Here is a 19,811-nt window from a genome sequence, read left to right as displayed (position 1 = left end):
TCCATGCTTGTATCTATTCAGTATGCTAACAGCATACTTAAACTAGTGGACCAGTGTTATGCCAATGGATTGACATGCACATCTGAGCTACCTTCAAGCCGGGATCTATTTATTGAGATTGACGAAAGCTGCTGATTACATACTTTGATTGCAGGGGTCCTCAGCTTACACCTGCATAAACCAGTCCAGACACTGAGGAAAGCTGCTGATTACATACTTTGATTGCAGGGGTCCTCAGCTTACAACTGCATAAACCAGTCCAGACACTGGCAGCTGGGAGCTGTCTGAAGGTCTGGTTAAGGCTGAAGTTGGACAGTATTAAAGTCCTTATACACTGAATTACCATTCTGCTTTCAGACCACTTTCCAAGTGTTCTGAGTCTCAGCCAACACTGCAATATTTTGTTACTGACTGGCTTTTCTTAAATCGCCTAAATCTTCCCAGAGCCATAAATGACAGAACCAGCCATGTCTTTATGTTTGTACACAGCATGCTGCGGCTGGAAATTCATTTGCTTTCCATCAAAATAGCATCCTAATTTCTGTATGGACAATTATATTCGAATTGAAAGTAAAACATGACGAAGGTGTGTGAATTCTATTAAGAGCAGAATCAAAATGAAAGTTATATGTATTTAAACATCTTTTCTGTCCCGCTTTAATGCCCTGAACATGAATCAGAAAGTTAAAGGCAAATTTGCTAGACACTCTGGCCTATCACATGCAATTCCAGGCCAGACTTTCTTGCACTAGCACTTTTTTGATTAATGTGAGGGTTCTAACCAACTATTTTTCTGTGTTCCAGATATAAACGAATGTGAAAGCAACCCATGCATCAACGGCGCATGTAGGAACAACCTGGGCTCTTTCAGCTGTGAATGCTCACTGGGCAGCAAACTGGACTCCACTAAACTCATCTGCATTGGTGAGACTTATGTTACCTATTCAAATATAATCCAAAATTACATTAACCTTGGGTGGAGGTTTGGACTGCTGTGGGATTTTTGGGTTCAGGGATGGGTAATGTTTATGATTATGAGGATTTTTTAAAGGTCAGGAATTATTGAAAATTGGGCATAGAATGGGGCTAGTAGAGTTCAGAGATGGGTGGAGTATAGGGAAGGTATGGGCTTTTAGAGTTCACAGATAAGTGGTGTTAAGGTCCATGAGTTTTTTAAGTGTTAGGGCTGGGTTGAGTGTATGGGTGTTGAGGGGTTTTAGAGTTCATGGATGGTTGGAGTTTAGGGTTTGATGAGGGTTTTTAAGGTACAATTATGGGTAACAGCTGGGGTGGTGAAGAGTTTTTAGGGTTACAGAAAAAGTTGAGTTTAGGGTGGTGAGGGATTTTAACAATTCAGAAATGGGTGGAGTTTAGATGTAGAAAGGGGTTTTTAGGGTTCATGGATGATTAGTTTAGGCGGATGAGGAGTTCTTATAGGTCATGTATGGCTGGTGTTGAAAGGCAGTGAGGGTTTTTGGGGTTCAGGGATGGTGGAGTTTGGGTGTACAGAGGTGTTTTAAGGTGTATGAGATGGGTGGGATGTAGACATTGAAGGGGACTTTTAGGGTTCAGGAATGGGTAGAGATAGAGGTAGTGGGTGATTTTTTGGTTCAGGGATGGTAAATTCTTGGCATAGCAAGGGCTTTTAAGCATCATGGATGAGTGTAGTTTAGGTGTGGCGAAGGGCCTTAGGGGGTAGGGATAGATGATATCTAGGGCTTGTGTGAGGTCAGTGATGGATGCAGTTTATGGGTGGTGACGAGTCAGTGAATTAGAAGCATCCAAAGTAATTGCTGAACAATGTAAAATATATAAATATGAAATAATGTTCCCTGAAGTAGAACAAGGAAATAAATATCTCAGACAAAACTGTTTCTGAAAGTAAGACCTACACCCATTGTGAATGCACTTAGAAAATAAGCATTCAAAAGCCAATTTCAACTGAAAACACATTCCATGAATTGGTTTCTGTGAAAAGGTAAATGCCATTCATTCATGAAAATATAAATTAAATGAAATGGTTTCTCAGTAACGGTATTCCATGAAATAGTTTTTCTATTAAATCAAATACAACCTGGGCACACTTACTACCACATACACCTTTCATGAGTAGGTACTGCCAAGGTACGCATCCACTCATGGAACTTGTACACACTCTTGTTTTTCTTTTTGAAAAAGCAGCAACCCCACAGAAATGTACTAAAAGGGAATTTAGTGCAATGTTTTAAAATGATAATGCAAAAGTACCATCCTTGACTTTGCAGAAGGGGGGCAAACTGTGATTGCGAGCAAACAGCTGGCTTGATTTTGTGTGCAGTGCAAAGTGGGTGGGCATACCTGTTTCCAAATAGAAATGTGCTGCAAAGCTCTTAAAATTGTGTTTCTAACTTGTATGAACATTTATCAGCACAGGATGTGATACTAACGGAGTTTTCTTTCACATCTTTGAGAATCCACCACTAAATTTGCAACACCCTATTAGTAAAAGTGCAAAGGGGGAACAGTCCTTTCTATTTCTACTAATTGTAAATGCATATTCCCTAAATATTCCAATTGTATTCCCGTTCTAGCTCTGTTGGTATCTATAAAAAAAAGAGTACAATAAGGATACTGGTTTATATACTCCAAAATGCCTATGTGAATATATACAATGGGGACTTATTTATTACATTCTTCTCTACCCCATGACATCCTATGTTGGGAAAATAAGTTTGTTTAATACTAGGCTACCCTTTGTGGTGTAAAAACACACTTAAAGCTGTCAATTGTGGCTTGAGACAGTTTTAATAATATCTTAAGCCAGGTGTAAACTTTAGCAAGTAAGTTCCATATTTCATGGCTCATGAGAGACAGAAAAATAAATACAGGACTTTTATAAATCAGACAATAATTATGTGATCATTTAACTTAGCATTCAATGTTCTTTTGAATGTATGACATGCTCATAATCAGTAATTACCCCACCCCCCCAAAATTACAGAAGTTAGAGTGAAATATATTCAATGCTTAAAATATATCTTCAGAAGCTTTGTTAATTTGTCAGTAGAGTCACATTGCAGTTGTAGGTTTCTTATAACATTAATTCAAGTCATCATTTTACTTTTTCCTATACAGCACAAACAGTTAAAATGACAGTATTTCTCAATGCAGTTGAAGACTCTCTATCTGGAGTTGACAGAATTGCTACAAAACTCAAAATAAAAAAGGAACAAAATTGCCAGTATGAATAGTCTGTGTATTATCCAGATTTGCAACATTGCTTAACCGGTTCTGTGCCGAGGACGTAGTGGTTAGGTCCTGCGGCACAGTGCTGCTGTGCCGAGGACGTAACCATTACGTCCTCGGCACACAGCTCAGAGGGAGCGCTCTCGCTCCCCCTGTGTGCTTCCCCCCCCCCCCCCCAAAGGCAGGGATGGAAGGGGAAGCCCTTCCCCTTCCATCCCGACCCCTCCACCCCCCCTCTGACATCAGCGCGCGAGCACGCGCTGTTTGTCACAGAGCCTCCCCCATCGCGTTGGAAGCTCAGCTTCCAGCGCGATCCGATCATGTGGGGGAGGCCGAGAGAGGCTTCAAAGGGAAGAAAGTGTATTTCCTTCCCTTTGAAGTCTCTCTCTACGTTTTGGCAGCCGGATTGAAAGCAATCCGGCTGTCAAAACGCCCACTAGACACCAGGGATGTCCTTTACAAAATGAAATGAACATGAGGGAGCGACCCCTTGGGCAAGGTTCGCTCCCGGGGCGGGCTTTTTTTTTTAAAGCCTTTTCTGCCCCCCCCTGGGGACAGATCGGACTATTATTAGGCCGATCTGCCCCCAGGGGGGGCAGAAACCATTAGGCACCAGGGTTTTTTTTTTTTGTTCACTTTTCACGTAAGGGGAGCAACCCCTTAGGCAAGGGTCGTTCCCCTGGGGGACAAATTTATTTTAGGCCATTTCTGCCCCCCATGGGGGCAGATCAGCCTGTTTTAATTAGGCCGATCTGCCCCCAAGGGGGGCAGAAACCATTAGGCACCAGGGATTTTTGTTGTTGTTTTACAGATGGGGAGCGTCCCCTTAGACAAGGGTCGCTCCCCTGGAGGGGCAAATTGTATTTAGGCCGTTTCTGCCCGCTTTGGGGGCAGATCGACCGATTTTAGGTCAATCTGCCCCAAAGGGGGGCAGAAACCACTAGGCACCAGGGATCTTTTTTTTGCACTGTCACGCAAGGGGAGCGACCTTGTAGGCAAGGGTCGCTCCCCGAGGGGGGTGGGGGGCCAAATTTATTTTAGGCCATTTCTGCCCCCCTCGGGGCAGATCGGCCTATTGTTATTAGGCCGATCTGCCCCCAGGGGGGCAGAAACCTCTAGGCGCCAGGGCAATTTTTTTTGTTTGTTTGTTTTTTTTGGAGATGGTGAGCGACCCCTTAGGCAAGGGTCGCTCACCTGGAGGGGCAAATTGTATTTAGGCCATTTCTGCCCGCTTTGGGGGCAGATTGGCAGATTTTAGGTCAATCTGCCCCCAAGGGGGGCAGAAACCACTAGGCACCAGGGATCTTTTTTTTGTGCCGTCACGCAAGGGGAGTGACCCCGAAGGCAAGGGTCGCTCCCTGGGGGAGGGGTGAGGGGGGCAAATTTATTTTAGGCCATTTTTGCCCCCCCCGGGGGCAGATCGGCCTATTGTTATTAGGCGATCTGCCCCCAGGGGGGTCAGAAACCTCTAGGCGCCAGGGCCAATTTTTTTGTTTGTGTTTTTTTTTGTTGTTGTTGTTTTTTTAGAGATGGGGAGCGACCCCTTAGACAGGGGTCGCTCCCCTGGAGGGGCAAATTTTATTTAGACCATTTCTGCCCCCCTTGGGGGCAAATCGGCCGATTTTAGGTGAATCTGCCCCACGGGGGCAGAAACCACTAGGCACTGTTTTTTTTTTTTTTTTGCGCCATCACGCAAGGGGAGCGACCCCGTAGGCAAGGGTCGCCCCCCGGGGAGGGGGGGGGGGCAAATTTATTTTAGCCCATTTCTGCCCAACCTTGGGCTAGCTGAGCTAGAGGCCAAAATCGACAGGTAGGCACTTTGCAAAAAACACCTCTGTTTTCTGTGAAAAAATGTGATGTGTCCACGTTGTGTTTTGGGCCCTTTCCTTTCGTGGGCGCCAAGCCCACCCACACAAGTGAGGTACCATTTTTATCGGGGGACTTGGGGGAACGCTGGGTGGAAGGACATTTGTGGCTCCTCTCAGATTCCAGAACTTTCTGTCACCGAAATGAGAGGAAAAAGTGTTTTTTTGGCCAAATTTTGAGGTTTGCAAAGGATTCTGGGTAACAGAACCTGGTCAGATCCCCACAAGTCACCCCATCTTGGATTCCCATAGGGGTCTAGTTTTCAGAAATGTGCTGGTTTGCTAGGTTTCCCCAGGTGCCGGCTGAGCTAGAGTCCAAAATCCACAGGTAGGCACTGTTTTCTGTGAAAAATTGTGATGTGTCCATGTTGTGTTTTGGGCCATTTCCTTTCGTGGGCGCCAGGCCTACCCGCACAAGTGAGGTACCATTTTCATCAGGAGACTTGGGGAAACGCTGGGTGGGAGGAAATTTGTGGCTCCTCTCAGATTCCAGAACTTTCTGTCACCGAAATGTGAGGAAAATGTGTTTTTTTAGCCGCATTTTGAGGTTTGCAAAGGATTCTGGGTAACAGAACCTGGTCAGAGCCCCACAAGTCAACCCATCTTGGATTCCCCTAGGTCTCTAGTTTTAAAAAATGCACAGGTTTGGTAGGTTTCCCTAGGTGCCGGCTGAGCTAGGGGCCAAAATCTACAGGTAGGCACTTTGCAAAAAACACCTCTGTTTTCTGTAAAAAAAAATGGGATGTGTCCAAGTTGTGTTTTGGGCCATTTCCTTTCGTGGGCGCTAGGCCTACCCACACAAGTGAGGTACCATTTTTATCGGGAGACTTGGGGGAACGCTGGGTGGAAGGAAATTTGTGGCTCCTCTCAGATTCCAGAACTTTCTGTCACCGAAATGTGAGGAAAATGTGTTTTTTTAGCCAAATTTTGAGGTTTGCAAAGGATTCTGGGTAACAGAACCTGGTCAGAGCCCCACAAGTCAACCCATCTTGGATTCCCCTATGTCTCTAGTTTTTAAAAATGCACAGGTTTGGTAGGTTTCCCTAGGTGCCGGCTGAGCTAGGGGCCAAAATCTACAGGCAGGCACTTTGCAAAAAACACCTCTGTTTTCTGTAAAAAAAAAATGGGATGTGTCCACGTTGTGTTTTGGGCCATTTCCTTTCGTGGGCGCTAGGCCTACCATTTTTATCGGGAGACTTGGGGGAACATAAAATAGCAAAACAAGTGTATTGCCCCTTGTCTTTCTCTACATTTTTTCCTTCCAAATATAAGAGAGTGTGTAAAAAAGATGTCTATTTGAGAAATGCCCTGTAATTCACATGCTAGTATGGGCACCCCGGGATTCAGAGATGTGCAAATAACCACTGCTCCTAAACACCTTATCTTGTGCCCATTTTGGAAATACAAAGGTTTTCTTGATAGCTATTTTTTACTCTTTATATTTCAGCAAATTAATTGCTGTATACCCGGTATAGAATGAAAACCCACTGCAGGGTGCAGGTCATTTATTGGCTCTGGGTACCTAGAGTTCTTGATGAACCTACAAGCCCTATATATCCCCACAACCAGAAGAGTCCAGCAGACGTAACGGTATATTGCTTTCAAACATCTGACATTGCAGGAAATAGTTACAGAGTAAAACGTAGAGAAAAATTGCAGATTTTTTCACCTCAATTTTAATATTTATTTTTTTCAGTTGTTATTTTCTGTAGGAAACCCTTGTAGGATCTACACAAATTACCCCTTGCTGAATTCAGAATTGTGTCTACTTTTCAGAAATGTTGCGGTTTCTGGGATCCAGCATTGGTTTCACGCACATTTCTGTCACTGACTGGAAGGAGGCTCAAAGCACAAAGAATCGTAAAAATGGGGTATGTCCCAGTAAAATGCCAAAATTGTGTTGAAAAATTGGGTTTTCTGATTCAAGTCTGCCTGTTCCTGAAAGCTGGGAAGCTGGTGATTTTAGCACCGTATCTCTAGGATGTTGGAAAAAAAGGACGCAAATTTGGCATGGATAGATTATGTGAACAGAAAGTTATGAGGGCCTAAGCGCAAACTGCCCCAAATAGCCAAAAAAAGGCTCGGCACAGGAGGGGGAAACGGCCTGGCAGCGAAGGGGTTAAACCATTAGCTGTTCATCAAACCTGGAAGTGGTATTCAGTGTAGCACTTTTGGAGAGTTGGATAGTCCATCACTATCACAACTACTTCTTCTTACCATTTTATTCAGCTTTTAAAGAAGCCCCAAGAATTTCACTAGCCTGTCTCTTACATTGTTTGTAGTTAAATACTGCTTTTTCTCACAGATAATGACTTACATCCTGCCTCTAATTTAACCAGTGGGAAGGAAATATTCTTACATGACCCATAAGACCCTTCACCGTCAATTTGTCATTTCTTTATAATCTCTATTTCTAAACTTCTGTCACATTTATATGCTTTTTCATCCAGAGTGATAACCTTAGAGGTTAAACATTAGTACTCTGAATAAGGTAGGCGTTTTTATAGATTTTGCCTGAAAAATGTCTCCCATTTGTGCCCCACATTCTCAAATGCTGTGGCATTCCAACAGGGTAGCCAAGGCATTTTCTTAAAACAGTTCATTCCCCAAGGAAAGAAAAGGTGGGCTACCAAGATTTCTATCAGGTGGGAGTGCAACTCAGAGAATGTACGATGTGCGATTATACTTAATAAACACAAAGTCAGGTCAAGATAATTTAAAATAAATAGGGATTTTATCTAATAGTAGACAGTAGATCACTTAAAATAAGCATAGGAATATTAACAATCATACTGCATATGCAGCAATGTGCTGCAATTCAAATAACATTGCATGCAATGGCCAATGTTCTATGAGGAAAGATTTGGGTAGTATTGGAACTGTTGTCCTCCAGTCCTTTGTAGTTGACACTGTGTACAAAAGGTGTCATATGGAACAATGTGTGGAACTTGGGATACCAGCCATTTTCCATAGTTTTCAGGGGCCTACGATGCAAAAAGGCAGCTCAGTGGATATGCACTCAAGAAGTCAAGAAGATATTCAAAAAGTAGTCAAGAAAAACTCCATGAAGCAAAATGAAAAGGGGTACCACTCAAGTCAAAGTTGATGCTTCAGTATGCCAAGGTGCCAATTGAGCCACAGAGTCCAATTAACAAGACCACCAGTGTCTCAGAGGTTGGTGGTAGTCACACTGGATACACATACAGCACACTTTTTCTCAAAATCATTGTTCAAGGCAGGAGTACCGCTGCCAATAGGACACTCCTTAGGACCTAGCATAAAGGGAATAAAATCCCTATCAGTTTCTTGACCGGCTCCCATAAAGTAATGGATTCTATGCAGTTGGTAAGAGACAATGTAGACTTACCACCCCTACAGTTCTGGAAGCCTGCCTGCATGTGTTTGATTTTTTTTGTCAAGTTAACATGCTTGAGCATATCTGGTTAGAGAAGTTGCAAGATCCTCCGGCTGATAGTCCACTCAATTCCTGTAAGTAACCTTCCTTGCAGACTTCAGGTCCCTAGACATTGTTTGAGTACTTCTACTAGTCATGGGCTCCAACACCACCATACATTCAAGCAAGCATTCCCTCAATATATAGTATTTCCTTGAGGCTTTATTCCTTCATCAAAAACATTCTTTTTCCTTGCTGTATTTTTCGAGGGTGGAAGAGTCTAATTAGTACCAACTTGAAAGTGGAGTGTGGATTTCCTCTGACAAGCCAGGCCCTTTTGACAAAGGTATCTTGCATTCTAGGGACCAACTTGCGTAAAATTATCTATAGGGTTACAATATTTTAAATAACTAAAGAAAATATTGCTTTGTTCCTTCAGTAACGTTAAGCACATATTGTGTATGCTTTTTCTGCCTGTCCAGTTTCAGCGTTCAATAACACAACAATGAAAAATGTGAAGGCTGTACGCATACCATCGTTGTCATCTTTATCCAAGTGACCGGAGTTTCAGCTGCTTAACATTTTCAATCAATACAGATATATTACCCCCCCAATGTCATCATCATCATGTTACCGTCAACACCAATTTCTATATGTGTGGACCCCAGGTCACTTGTGGTACCACTCGGAGATCATTATATTATTCTCCGAAGCTGAGATGTCTTTTACCAGAAGTTTTTTTATTCAGATTCAAGTCACACTGTGTTCAATTAGCAGTCAAAAGGTTTGTTTTAGGATTCATCATAATGGCACCAGTTGTGTTAAAATGTCATCCTAATTTGCCACTGACATGATTTAGTCAGAGGGTTAGATTGATATGCGGATGAATGTCTCTAGACATACAGAATCATTCTTCTTCAACAGCCTTTTGTTTAGCCATTGTACATTTCCCCAATTTTTAAATTGAATGCACTAGATAGGCATAGGTAGATTGAATCAAATTCAATCATCTTTTTCTATTTGATTGTACAAGATGTGGATTTTTACAAATCAAAATACAATGGTTTTTATTAACTACGCACAATAAACTTGACTTGAACTATTGGTATATAAAATATTTCCCAAGTATGGAGGTCATCCAATATTTTAAAATCCAACTGACACTAATACTTGCACTTTCAGGTGCAGCCACATTTTTTGTGAAAGAACAATTTCTGTTTGTGTTGCTGTACAACCCCCATCTTTTGTAGGTTGTACTATTGAATATCAACCAGCAGAATATTGACCTACAAATATATTGTGAACAGAATATTGTGAGCGAAAATATCAAAATGGTATGTGTCTATAGGGATGTGTAGATTTACTATTCCTAACTCCACATCTATGTATCTTGAAGATATATATACATATATATATATGTTCGATGGCGTGTGTAGCTGCAGATACACATGCTGTGCACTGTTCCTGCCATCTAGTGTTGGGCTCGGAGTGTTACAAGTTGTTTGTCTTCGAAGAAGTCTTTTCAAGTCACACAACCGAGTGACTCCTCCCTTTCGGCTCCATTGCGCATGGGCGTCGACTCCATCTTAGAGTGTTTTCTTTCCGCCATCGGGTTTGGACGTGTTCCTCTTCGGTCCGTAATTCGAATCGGGAAAACTTAGAAAAACATCGAAATCTGTCGGTATTGTTTGTGTTCGGGACCGGTTTAGTATAAATACCTCGGCACCGAAGACACAACGCTTAGGCGGCCCTTCGGGGCTTCCGCACTTAACCAAAACCTGGTCGGCCCGACCACACCCGTCGTCGAAGACTCATGGACTGGACCCCCTTCCGTTTCTCTCCGACGTGTCACGCCAAGTATCCTTATACAGACCAGCATCGGGTCTGTAATCTATGTTTGCCACCAGAACACAGAGAGGATGCTTGTGAGGCCTGCAAAGCTTTTCAATCCAAGAAGACCTTAAGAGATCGACGCGCAAGATGTTTGCAGATGGCATCGAAGTCGACACAACACCTCGACGTCAAGGAGGAAGAAATTAGAATTTTGATCCAAGGTTCAGAATCGGATGACTCCGACTGGGAACGGCCACCGACGGCAGCCTAAAAAGTGAGTACACCTGCCCCGACCCAGCCCCAAAGTCAAATGAAGAAACAAAAGGCCTCGGGGACGCCACTGCCGGAGGGCCATGACTCGACCCACAAGAAAGGCGGTGACCAAATACCATCATCGGCACCGAAAAAGGCCAAGATAGTGCCGAAGTCTTCCGACTTGGGTCGAGACACCGGCACTGAAAAGAGTCGACATCGATTGGTCGAATCGAGCAAGCCTCGAAAGAGCCTCTTGGAGCCGAGACCGACAGTATCCATGGGGGCTTCGGTACCGAAAAAAACAGCTTTGGAGCCGAAAAAGACTTCCTATTCGGAAGAGCATGGGCTCTCTCAACAACTCAAGGAGAGGCACAGGTTCGAGCAGGAACTGGATTTGGAGGAGCTTGACCAGACTCAGCCAAGGCTACAAATCCAAAAAGACACAGGGAAAATACAAATCATCCCTCTGCTCAAGTTTAAAAGAAAACTGGCTTTTCGTGAGACTGAAACTGAGCAACCAAAAGCCAAAGTGGTTAGAGAAAGTTCACCACTCCCACTTTTCTCACCACAAACGTCCCCACCTCACTCGCCACAACAGTCACCAGTTGGTACACCAATGGCACAGTCACCCACACATACTGGGATGACGCAGGACGATGCAGACCCCTGGGATCTATACGACCCGCCAGTTTCGGACAACAGTCCTGAGTGTTATCCTTCAAAGCCTTCACCTCCAGAGGATAGCACATCTTACACACAAGTACTGGCCAGAGCAGCAACATTTCATAATGTTACTATGCATTCAGAACCAGTGGAGGATGACTTTCTGTTTAACACTCTGGCATCCACGCATGCTTTGTATCAAAGCCTGCCAATGTTACCGGGCATGCTTAAGCATGCACAACAGGTTTTTCAAGAACCGGTGAAAGGAAGGGCCATAACACCACGGGTCGAGAAAAAAAATAAATCTCCCCGTCAGACCCTGTGTTTATTACACAACAGCTCCCTCTGGACTCAGTTGTATTGGGGGCCACAAGAAAGTGGGCAAATCCTCAATCGTCAGGGGATGCGCCACCCCCTGATAAAGAAAGCCGTAAGTTCGACGCAGCGGGAAAAAGAGTGGCATCGCAAGCGGCCAACCAGTGGCGTATTGCCAATTCACAAGCCCTCCTCGCCCATTACGACAGAGCACATTGGGACGAGATGCAGGATATTATCCAACATCTACTAAAGGAGCATCAGAAGCGTGCTCAACAGGTGGTGGAGGAGGGACAGGCCATCTCCAGTAACCAGATCCGCTCTGCACTGGACTCTGCTGATACAGCAGCACGGACTGTCAATACAGCAGTTACCATCAGGAGGCATGCATGGCTACGAAGTTCTGGTTTTAAGCCAGAAATACAGCAGGCGGTATTAAATATGCTGTTCAACCAACACCAACTATTCGGGCCGGAGGTGGACACCGCAATAGAGAAAATGAAGAAGGACACAGACACGGCCAAAGCCGTAGACGCGCTCTATTCTTCTCAATATAGGGGAAAATTTAGGAAGCCACAGTTTAGGGGAGGGTTTAGACACCAACGCTCAGAGGCATCCACCTCCCAAACAAAACTTACTTACCAGTCTCAGTACCAGAGAGTGGGGTTTCGTGGTTCCTACAGGGGACAGTTCCCAAGAGCAAGGGGAAAATTCCAGCCTGCCAAGCAGACCCCTAGTAGCAAACAATGACTTCAATGTCACATTCCCCCAACACACATCACCAGTGGGGGGGAGATTACCAAAATACCACAACAATTGGTCAGAAATTACCACGGACACATGGGTTCTATCAATTACCCAACATGGTTACTGCATAGAGTTCACACAATTCCCTCCAGATGTTCCCCCAAGGATGCACAAACTGTTGACACAACATCTAGACCTACTACAAATAGAGGTGCAAGCACTACTAGTAAAACAAGCCATAGAACTAGTACCCCATCATCAAAAAGGAACAGGGGTTTACTCCCTATATTTCCTTATTCCCAAAAAAGACAAAACTTTAAGGCCAATTCTAGATCTCAGAACGTTAAATCACTTCATCAAATCAGATCATTTCCACATGGTCACATTACAGGACGTAGTTCCCTTACTAAAACAAGGAGAATACATGGCAACACTGGATCTAAAGGATGCGTATTTTCACATACCCATTCACCCATCTCACAGGAAGTACCTCAGATTTGTAATTCAGGGCAACCATTACCAATTCAAAGTATTACCCTTCAGGATAACAACAGCACCCAGAGTATTTACAAAATGCCTAGCTGTAGTAGCAGCTCATATAAGGAGACATCACATGCACGTTTTCCCGTATCTAGACGATTGGCTAATAAAAGCCAACACTCAACACCAATGTCAAAATCACACACAGTATGTAATAGATACTCTATACAAACTAGGGTTTTCTATAAATTACCAAAAATCTCACTTGCAACCATCCCAAATACAACAATACTTGGGAGCCACACTCAACACACAAAAAGCAATTGCCACTCCAAGTCCACAAAGAGTTAAATCGTTTCAAAATATAAGATCAAGCATGCAACCAAACCAACAATACACAATCAGGTTTGTAATGAAACTACTAGGCATGATGTCCTCATGCATCGCTATTGTCCAAAATGCACAGCTACACATGCAGCCCTTACAACAGTGCCTAGCAAAACAATGGACAACAGGGTCAACTTCAAGATCTAGTGTTGATAGACCGCCAAACACACTCTTCGCTTCAATGGTGGAACCCTGCAAATTTAAACAAAGGGCGACCATTTCAAGACCCAGTGCCTCATGCCATTATCACAACAGACGCTTCCATGATTGGGTGGGGAGCACACCTCAACAATCACAGTATACAAGGTCAATGGGACAGTCAACAAAAAAAACTTAACTAAAAGCCTTTCAACCCCTTCTAGTCCACAAACACATTCTTGTCAAAACAGACAATATGACAACAATGTACTATTTAAACAAACAGGGGGGGGGGACAGTCGTCACAACTGTGTCTCCTAGCACAAAATCTTTTTCATTGGGCTATTCACAACAACATTCGCCTGATAGCCCAATATATACCAGGCATTCACAATCAGTTAGCCGACAATCTCAGTCGAGATCACCAGCAAACTCATGAGTGGGAAATAAATCCCCAGATTCCACAAGATTACTTCTACTGCTGGGGGACACCAGACATAGATCTGTTTGCAACAAAACAAAACGCAAAATGCCAAAACTTCGCATCCAGGTACCCACACCCTCAGTCCAAGGGCAATGCTCTATGGATCAGTTGGTCAGAGATATTTTCTTACTCTTTTCCCCCTCTCCCGCTCACTCCTTTCCTAGTCAACAAACTGAGTCAAAACAAACTCAAACTAATACTCATAACACCAATGTGGGCTCGTCAACCGTGGTACACCACACTGCTGGACTTCTCTGTAGTACCGCACATCAAACTCCCAAACAGACGAGATCTGTTAACACAACACAAACAACAGATCAGACACCCCAATCCAGCATCGCTCAACCTAGCAATCTGGCTCCTAAAGTCTTAGAATTTGGCTATCTAAACCTTCCAAATGAGTGTATGGAAGTCATTAAACAGGCAAGGAAACCGACAACAAGGCATTGTTATGCTAATAAATGGAAAAGGTTTGTTTTCTACTGCCAAGCAAATCAAATCACGCTGTTAGAGGCCTCCATACAAAATATTTGAGTTACTTACTACACTTACAAAAAGAAAATCTCGCTTTTTCTTCCATCAAAATTCATCTCACTGCAATATCTGCTCACCTGCAGATTAAACATACAAAGACACTTTTTAGAATCCCAGTTATTAAAGCCTTTATGGAAGGACTAAAAAGGATCATACCTCCAAGAACCCCACCAGTACCCTCGTGGAATCTTAATATTGTACTTACACGACTCATGGGACCACCATTTGAACTCATGCATTCTTGTCAAATCCAATTCTTGACTTGGAAAGTAGCTTTTCTAATAGCCATCACTTCACTACAAAGAGTTAGCGAAATACAGGCGTTTACTATCCAAGAACCCTTTATACAAATACACAAACATAAAGTGGTTCTCCGTACAAATCCAAAATCTTTACCAAAAGTCGTATCACCATTTCATCTAAATCAAACAGTTGAACTTCCAGTCTTCTTCCCACAACCAGACTCGGTAGCAGAAAGAGCACTGCATACATTAGACATAATAAGAGCGCTAATGTATTACATAGACAGAACAAAAGCATTTTGTAAAACTAAACAATTGTTTGTTGCTTTCCAAAAACCCCATGCCGGTAACCCTATATCCAAACAGGGCATAGCCAGATGGATAGTCAAATTTATTCAGACCTGTTACCTCAAAGCTAAAAGAGAATTACCCATTACACCAAGGGCCCACTCCACCAGAAAGAAAGGAGCCACAATGGCCTTTCTAGGTAATATACCAATAACAGAGCTTTGTAAAGCAGCCGCTTGGTCTACACCCCATACCTTTACTAAAGATTACTGTGTAGATGTGTTAGCAACACAACAAGCCACAGTAGGACAGGCTGTATTAAGAACATTATTTCAAACAACTTCAACTCCTACAGGCTGACCACCGCTTTCGGGAGGATTACTGCTTTGTAGACTATGCACAGCGTGTGCATCTGCAGCTACACATGCCATCGAACGGAAAATGTCACTTACCCAGAGTACATCTGTTCATGGCATGTTGCGCTGCAGATTCACATATGCCCTACCACCTCCCCGGGAGCCTGTAGCTGTTTTAGTTGCAATTAAATTGTATATATGTAAATAAATGTTCCTTTACCACAAACTATGTACATACATTTCTTCTCCATTACGTGGGCATCTTTAGTATCCTCTTTCTACCAACTCTTACCTCACCCTATGCGGGGAAAACAATCTAAGATGGAGTCGACGCCCATGCGCAATGGAGCCGAAAGGGAGGAGTCACTCGGTCCCCTGACTCGAAAAGACTTCTTCAAAGAAAAACAACTTGTAACTCTCCGAGCCCAACACTAGATGGCAGAAACAGTGCACAGCATGTGAATCTGCAGCGCAACATGCCACGAACAGATGTACACTGGGTAAGTGACATTTTCCATATATATATGTATGACTTAGTGGCGGTCGCCACTAGGTAGTTATAATTAGGACCTAGTTTCTATAGAAAAAGCTATTTTTGTTTTGCTAATAACTTTGGTGCCATTTGATGAATCTTCCCGAAATTTCCCCCAAAAATATAACAGCTAGACTAGGCCTTCCGATTCTTTCTGGATGGAGCCAAAAGTCATCCTGGCCGATAGCAGCCAGGATAGTTGAGATATGTTTGAACCAGGGCAGTTTCCGATGGTTTTGCAGCTTCATGATATCCTTAAGTACGTCTCTGAATGGTTTAAGAGCCTCTTTTGTCCAAATACGGATCCAGTATCTTACTGGAGCCAGAGCAATGTAGTCCTCAACCTTTCTCATCTGTAGATCAATTCTTATTGCGTTCATTGGTGTAGCATTACCTAGACAAAGTAATTGGCGTAAAAATGTGTTCTCGGTTACTTGTATTGATGGAATCTTTCTGAATCCCCAGATCTCTGCGCTGTAAAGTGCTGCGGCTCTTGCTTTTGTTTTGTATGCAAGCAGTGCGGAGCTCACGGAGTGATTGCCTGTAGCCTTTGCAAATCTGAGTACTGCTCCGGCTTGTTGGGCCAAGGAAATTCTGCTTTTGTAGATTTGTGGTTTCCATGTCTGTTTTTCATCTAATCTGCAGCCCAGGTAATCATAGGTGGCCACTCGGGCCAAATGCTTATTATTTACCCTAAAAGTCGATTGCAACGTCTGTTTTTGGTTGAGAATCATAAACTTTGTTTTCCCCTCATTGATTACCATGCTCCTTGAGGTACAGAAAGATTCGAAGCCCCTAAGTAGACCATGCATTGCTATCTCTGTTCTTGCCAGTAATACGGCGTCATCAGCAAAGAGCAAGATAGGTATACTTTCATTGGCTAGTTTTGGCACGTCCAGATTTAATTCCTTCAAAACTTGACTTACTTTATTTATATAACAATTGAATAAGGTTGGGGCCAAAACACAGCCTTGTTTTACACCTCGCTCAATTGGAATTTTGGCCGTATAATCATTTCTCGTAGAATATCTGACCCTGGCAGTGTTTCCTGTATGCAATAGAATTAGCAGCCTTAAGATTTTTCCCTGTATGCCCATGTCCGACAATAGCTGCCATAATGTTTGGCGATTTACGCTGTCGAAGGCTGTTTGGAGATCCACAAAGAGCAGGTATAATGGACAGTTTTTAAGGGTGGCGTATTTAGCACAGATCATGTTTAGCTTAAAAAGTTGGTCTGTTGTACTTTGGCCTCTCCTAAAACCAGCTTGGTGTGTTGATATTAAATCTCCGTCCTCTAGCCATTGGTCTAGACGCGACTGAATCAATTTGGCAAAGATCTTTCCAACACTATCAAGCAGTGAGATAGGTCTATAATTGCTCACCATGTCCCGAGGCCCTTTTTTGTGAATTGGAACGATTATTGATTCCTTCCAAGAAGGAGGGATTACCTCGTAATGCCAAACACTGTTGAATAGACGGGCTAGAGCAGGTAACCATAACGTTAGCTGGTTACGGTAAGCATCTGAAGGGATGCCATCTGGGCCTGCAGCCTTATGCGGCTTTTGAAGGAGGATAACTTGTTTAATCTCTTTTTCACTGAATTCCGGTATTAACTTCATTGCACGTGGAATGACGTGGGCTACTTGCGTGGAATTTGTGCTGGAAAATTCGTTAGAGACTAGTGCATTCTGGGTTCCGTTTACCGATCTAAAAAGACAATTTGAAGATGCTGCATGGGTCTTTTGAAGAGGAAATACTTTGCTTAATCTTTGATTTCTGCCTCCCAGCCCTTGAGTGAGGATGTTTGGGTTAATGGTCATCCCTGGTTCTGTCTTGGCCACTTCCTGATACTAGGCAGTAAAGTGCTTTACCCAAAGTTGAGGGTTAATATTCAGTTCTAGGTTTTTCGGGGGGCCTTCGCATCCCCACCTGACTATCTCCCAAAACTTTTTGGGGTTCCCTGCCGTTATTGCTTGCAGTAAAGTTTTCCAAAGTTTATGTGGAAATATCTTCCTTTTGTATCTTAATAATTTTTTGTACTGTTGCCTACATCCATGAAAATGTTGCTCGTTGGAATCATTCAAGTGCCGGTTCTTCAGTGCTTGTGATAAGGTCTTTTTTAGCTTTAAACACTCTTCATCGAACCAGCCCTCCATCATTTTAGGATTGATTTGAGGATGCTTGATCTTTTCCTTTTTTGTTTGCAGTAACAGATTATTAAAGTTATGCAGGAGGGGTATAGCGTCATTATCTGATTGGTTTAAGAACGTGCTAAGTAATGACAACCAGGTTTGGCTGGGAACACTCATATAAGGTTCATCCTCATTTGACCTTAATATGTTTTTCCTGTTTGGTCTCATAGTTATTGTTAGGCTATTTCCGTTGAATTGAGACTCCGCCTTCCCTGGGCTCGCATCCGGATGGACTATCTCCATTAGCAGTGGATCGTGATCACTCTCGATTCTGTCCCTTATTTCCATATCGATGACATAATGCCAGGCTTCGATGTTTATTGCCATATAGTCAATTATGCTTTGCCTTTTTCCAGTTCGAAAGGTAGATTTAAAGGTTTTATCTGACTTTGTTCTCCCATTTAATGTGCGAAGTCCTCCTTCTATTAATGCTTCAAAGATTAATTCTCCTTTCTTGGAGTCATTACAGCGTTGGATAAGAGGCGTTGGGATATTCCAAGCATAATCTTCCTCTGCTACTTGTTCGTCCCAGAGGATAGAATGAGGTTTAGTGTTGAAGTCACCACATATCAATAAAAAAGTTTTACAAGGTTGGAGAGAGCGATTGTTCGTGTGACCTGGTACTGGGTTCCTCCGATCCATGGTTCTTTTGTTTAGGATATGTTCTTTAAGGAGCCGCACCCCTGGCATAACTTGAGCCCGGCTGATAGGTGGGAAGTACACATTTACTATTTCGAGTGACCATTCCTCGTATTTGACTGCGAGCGTCTGGATTCCCTTGCTTTGTACGGTGTGAGTTACTACGGAGTTCCTCAGTAATGAAGTTCTAATCCAAATACTCAGACCTCCCGAGGGTCTTCCTTTTTTTTGCTTAATTGCAGGTGAGTGGAAGGTGGCGAACCCGTCTAGGTCAATAGCATGAGTAGACAAAGTTTCTTGGAAGCAGCTGATGTCTTGTTTTTTAATAAATTCAACCCAGTCTTTATCTTCCATTTTGTTTTTTAAACCTGCTATGTTCCAGCTTAGAATTTTTAATATGGGACTGATTTTATTTTTTATGTTCGAGTTATCCATTTTTTGCTACGAGCTTTTAAATGATTGCTCTTTGCAATTCTGTAACTGTGGGGGATTACCCCTACTGTTTCTAGGGGAATTAGCTACCAGGCAGAACCTCATATTACTCAAGTTTGTTCGTTCAGGGAGTTGTTGTTTGGAGCTGATTGCTCCCTGAAGTATCGAGCCAGAATTGCCTTTTGCCTCTTGCCTACGCATCATGTTTCGGTCTGTAGCTTTTTCAAGGAGTATTGTTGGATATAGTTCTTTTTGCGGAGTAGCAATGGATATTCCCCAGGTCTTCATCGTGTTTGAACATTTTAAGATCTGTTCTGCTATCCAAGGTGAGGCCCAGATTGTTTCTGTTGATTCCCCGTTCTCTAATTCTTTTTTTGGTATGAATCTTACTGAAAGGAGATCTTTAGTTGTTACATTCTGTAAGGCTGGCAGGGAGTTGACAAGACATAAGATGTTAGACCTGTTCAGGATGTCGTGACTTCCTCTTGAGGAGTACTCAGGCATGAACAAGATCGTGGCTTCGGGCTTTTTAGTTGTTTCAGACCGGATCACAGTGTGCCCGCCACCTTCCTGCGACAGTCTTCCTTGGAGTTGGGTGTTCTCATTTTGTCTGTCTTGAGTGGTAGCTGCACGACTAGTAGGTGTTCGATTTACCTGGCCTTTTTCCCTCCCCAGTTGCACTTCTTTGTTCCTTTGTTCTTCGTAGGGTTGCCTTTTTGGAGGCCAATTGTCCCTTTTTCCTTTGATTTCATTGGTTTCCAGGTCCAGTGCTGGGCGCGATGGTGCAGGCGAATCAGTGATCCACCCAGG

General features: G+C 43.2%; 1 protein-coding gene across 1 annotated transcript in view; it reads left to right on the top strand.

Annotated features, from left to right (window-relative positions):
- Positions 1-19,811, top strand: part of FBN2 (fibrillin 2) — a 1,006,102-nt gene that overhangs the window by 669,929 nt on the left and 316,362 nt on the right. Inside the window, exon 20 of the mRNA XM_069227289.1 lies at positions 805-924. Within this exon, the coding sequence (XP_069083390.1) occupies positions 805-924 (120 nt within the window). The remainder of the gene's footprint in view (positions 1-804; positions 925-19,811) is intronic.

Source organism: Pleurodeles waltl, chromosome 1_1 (assembly GCF_031143425.1).
Source record: "Pleurodeles waltl isolate 20211129_DDA chromosome 1_1, aPleWal1.hap1.20221129, whole genome shotgun sequence".
Classification (NCBI taxonomy): domain Eukaryota; kingdom Metazoa; phylum Chordata; class Amphibia; order Caudata; family Salamandridae; genus Pleurodeles; species Pleurodeles waltl.
The sequence above is the reverse complement of the archived record's forward strand: the minus strand, read 5'-3'. Positions and strand labels throughout refer to the sequence as shown.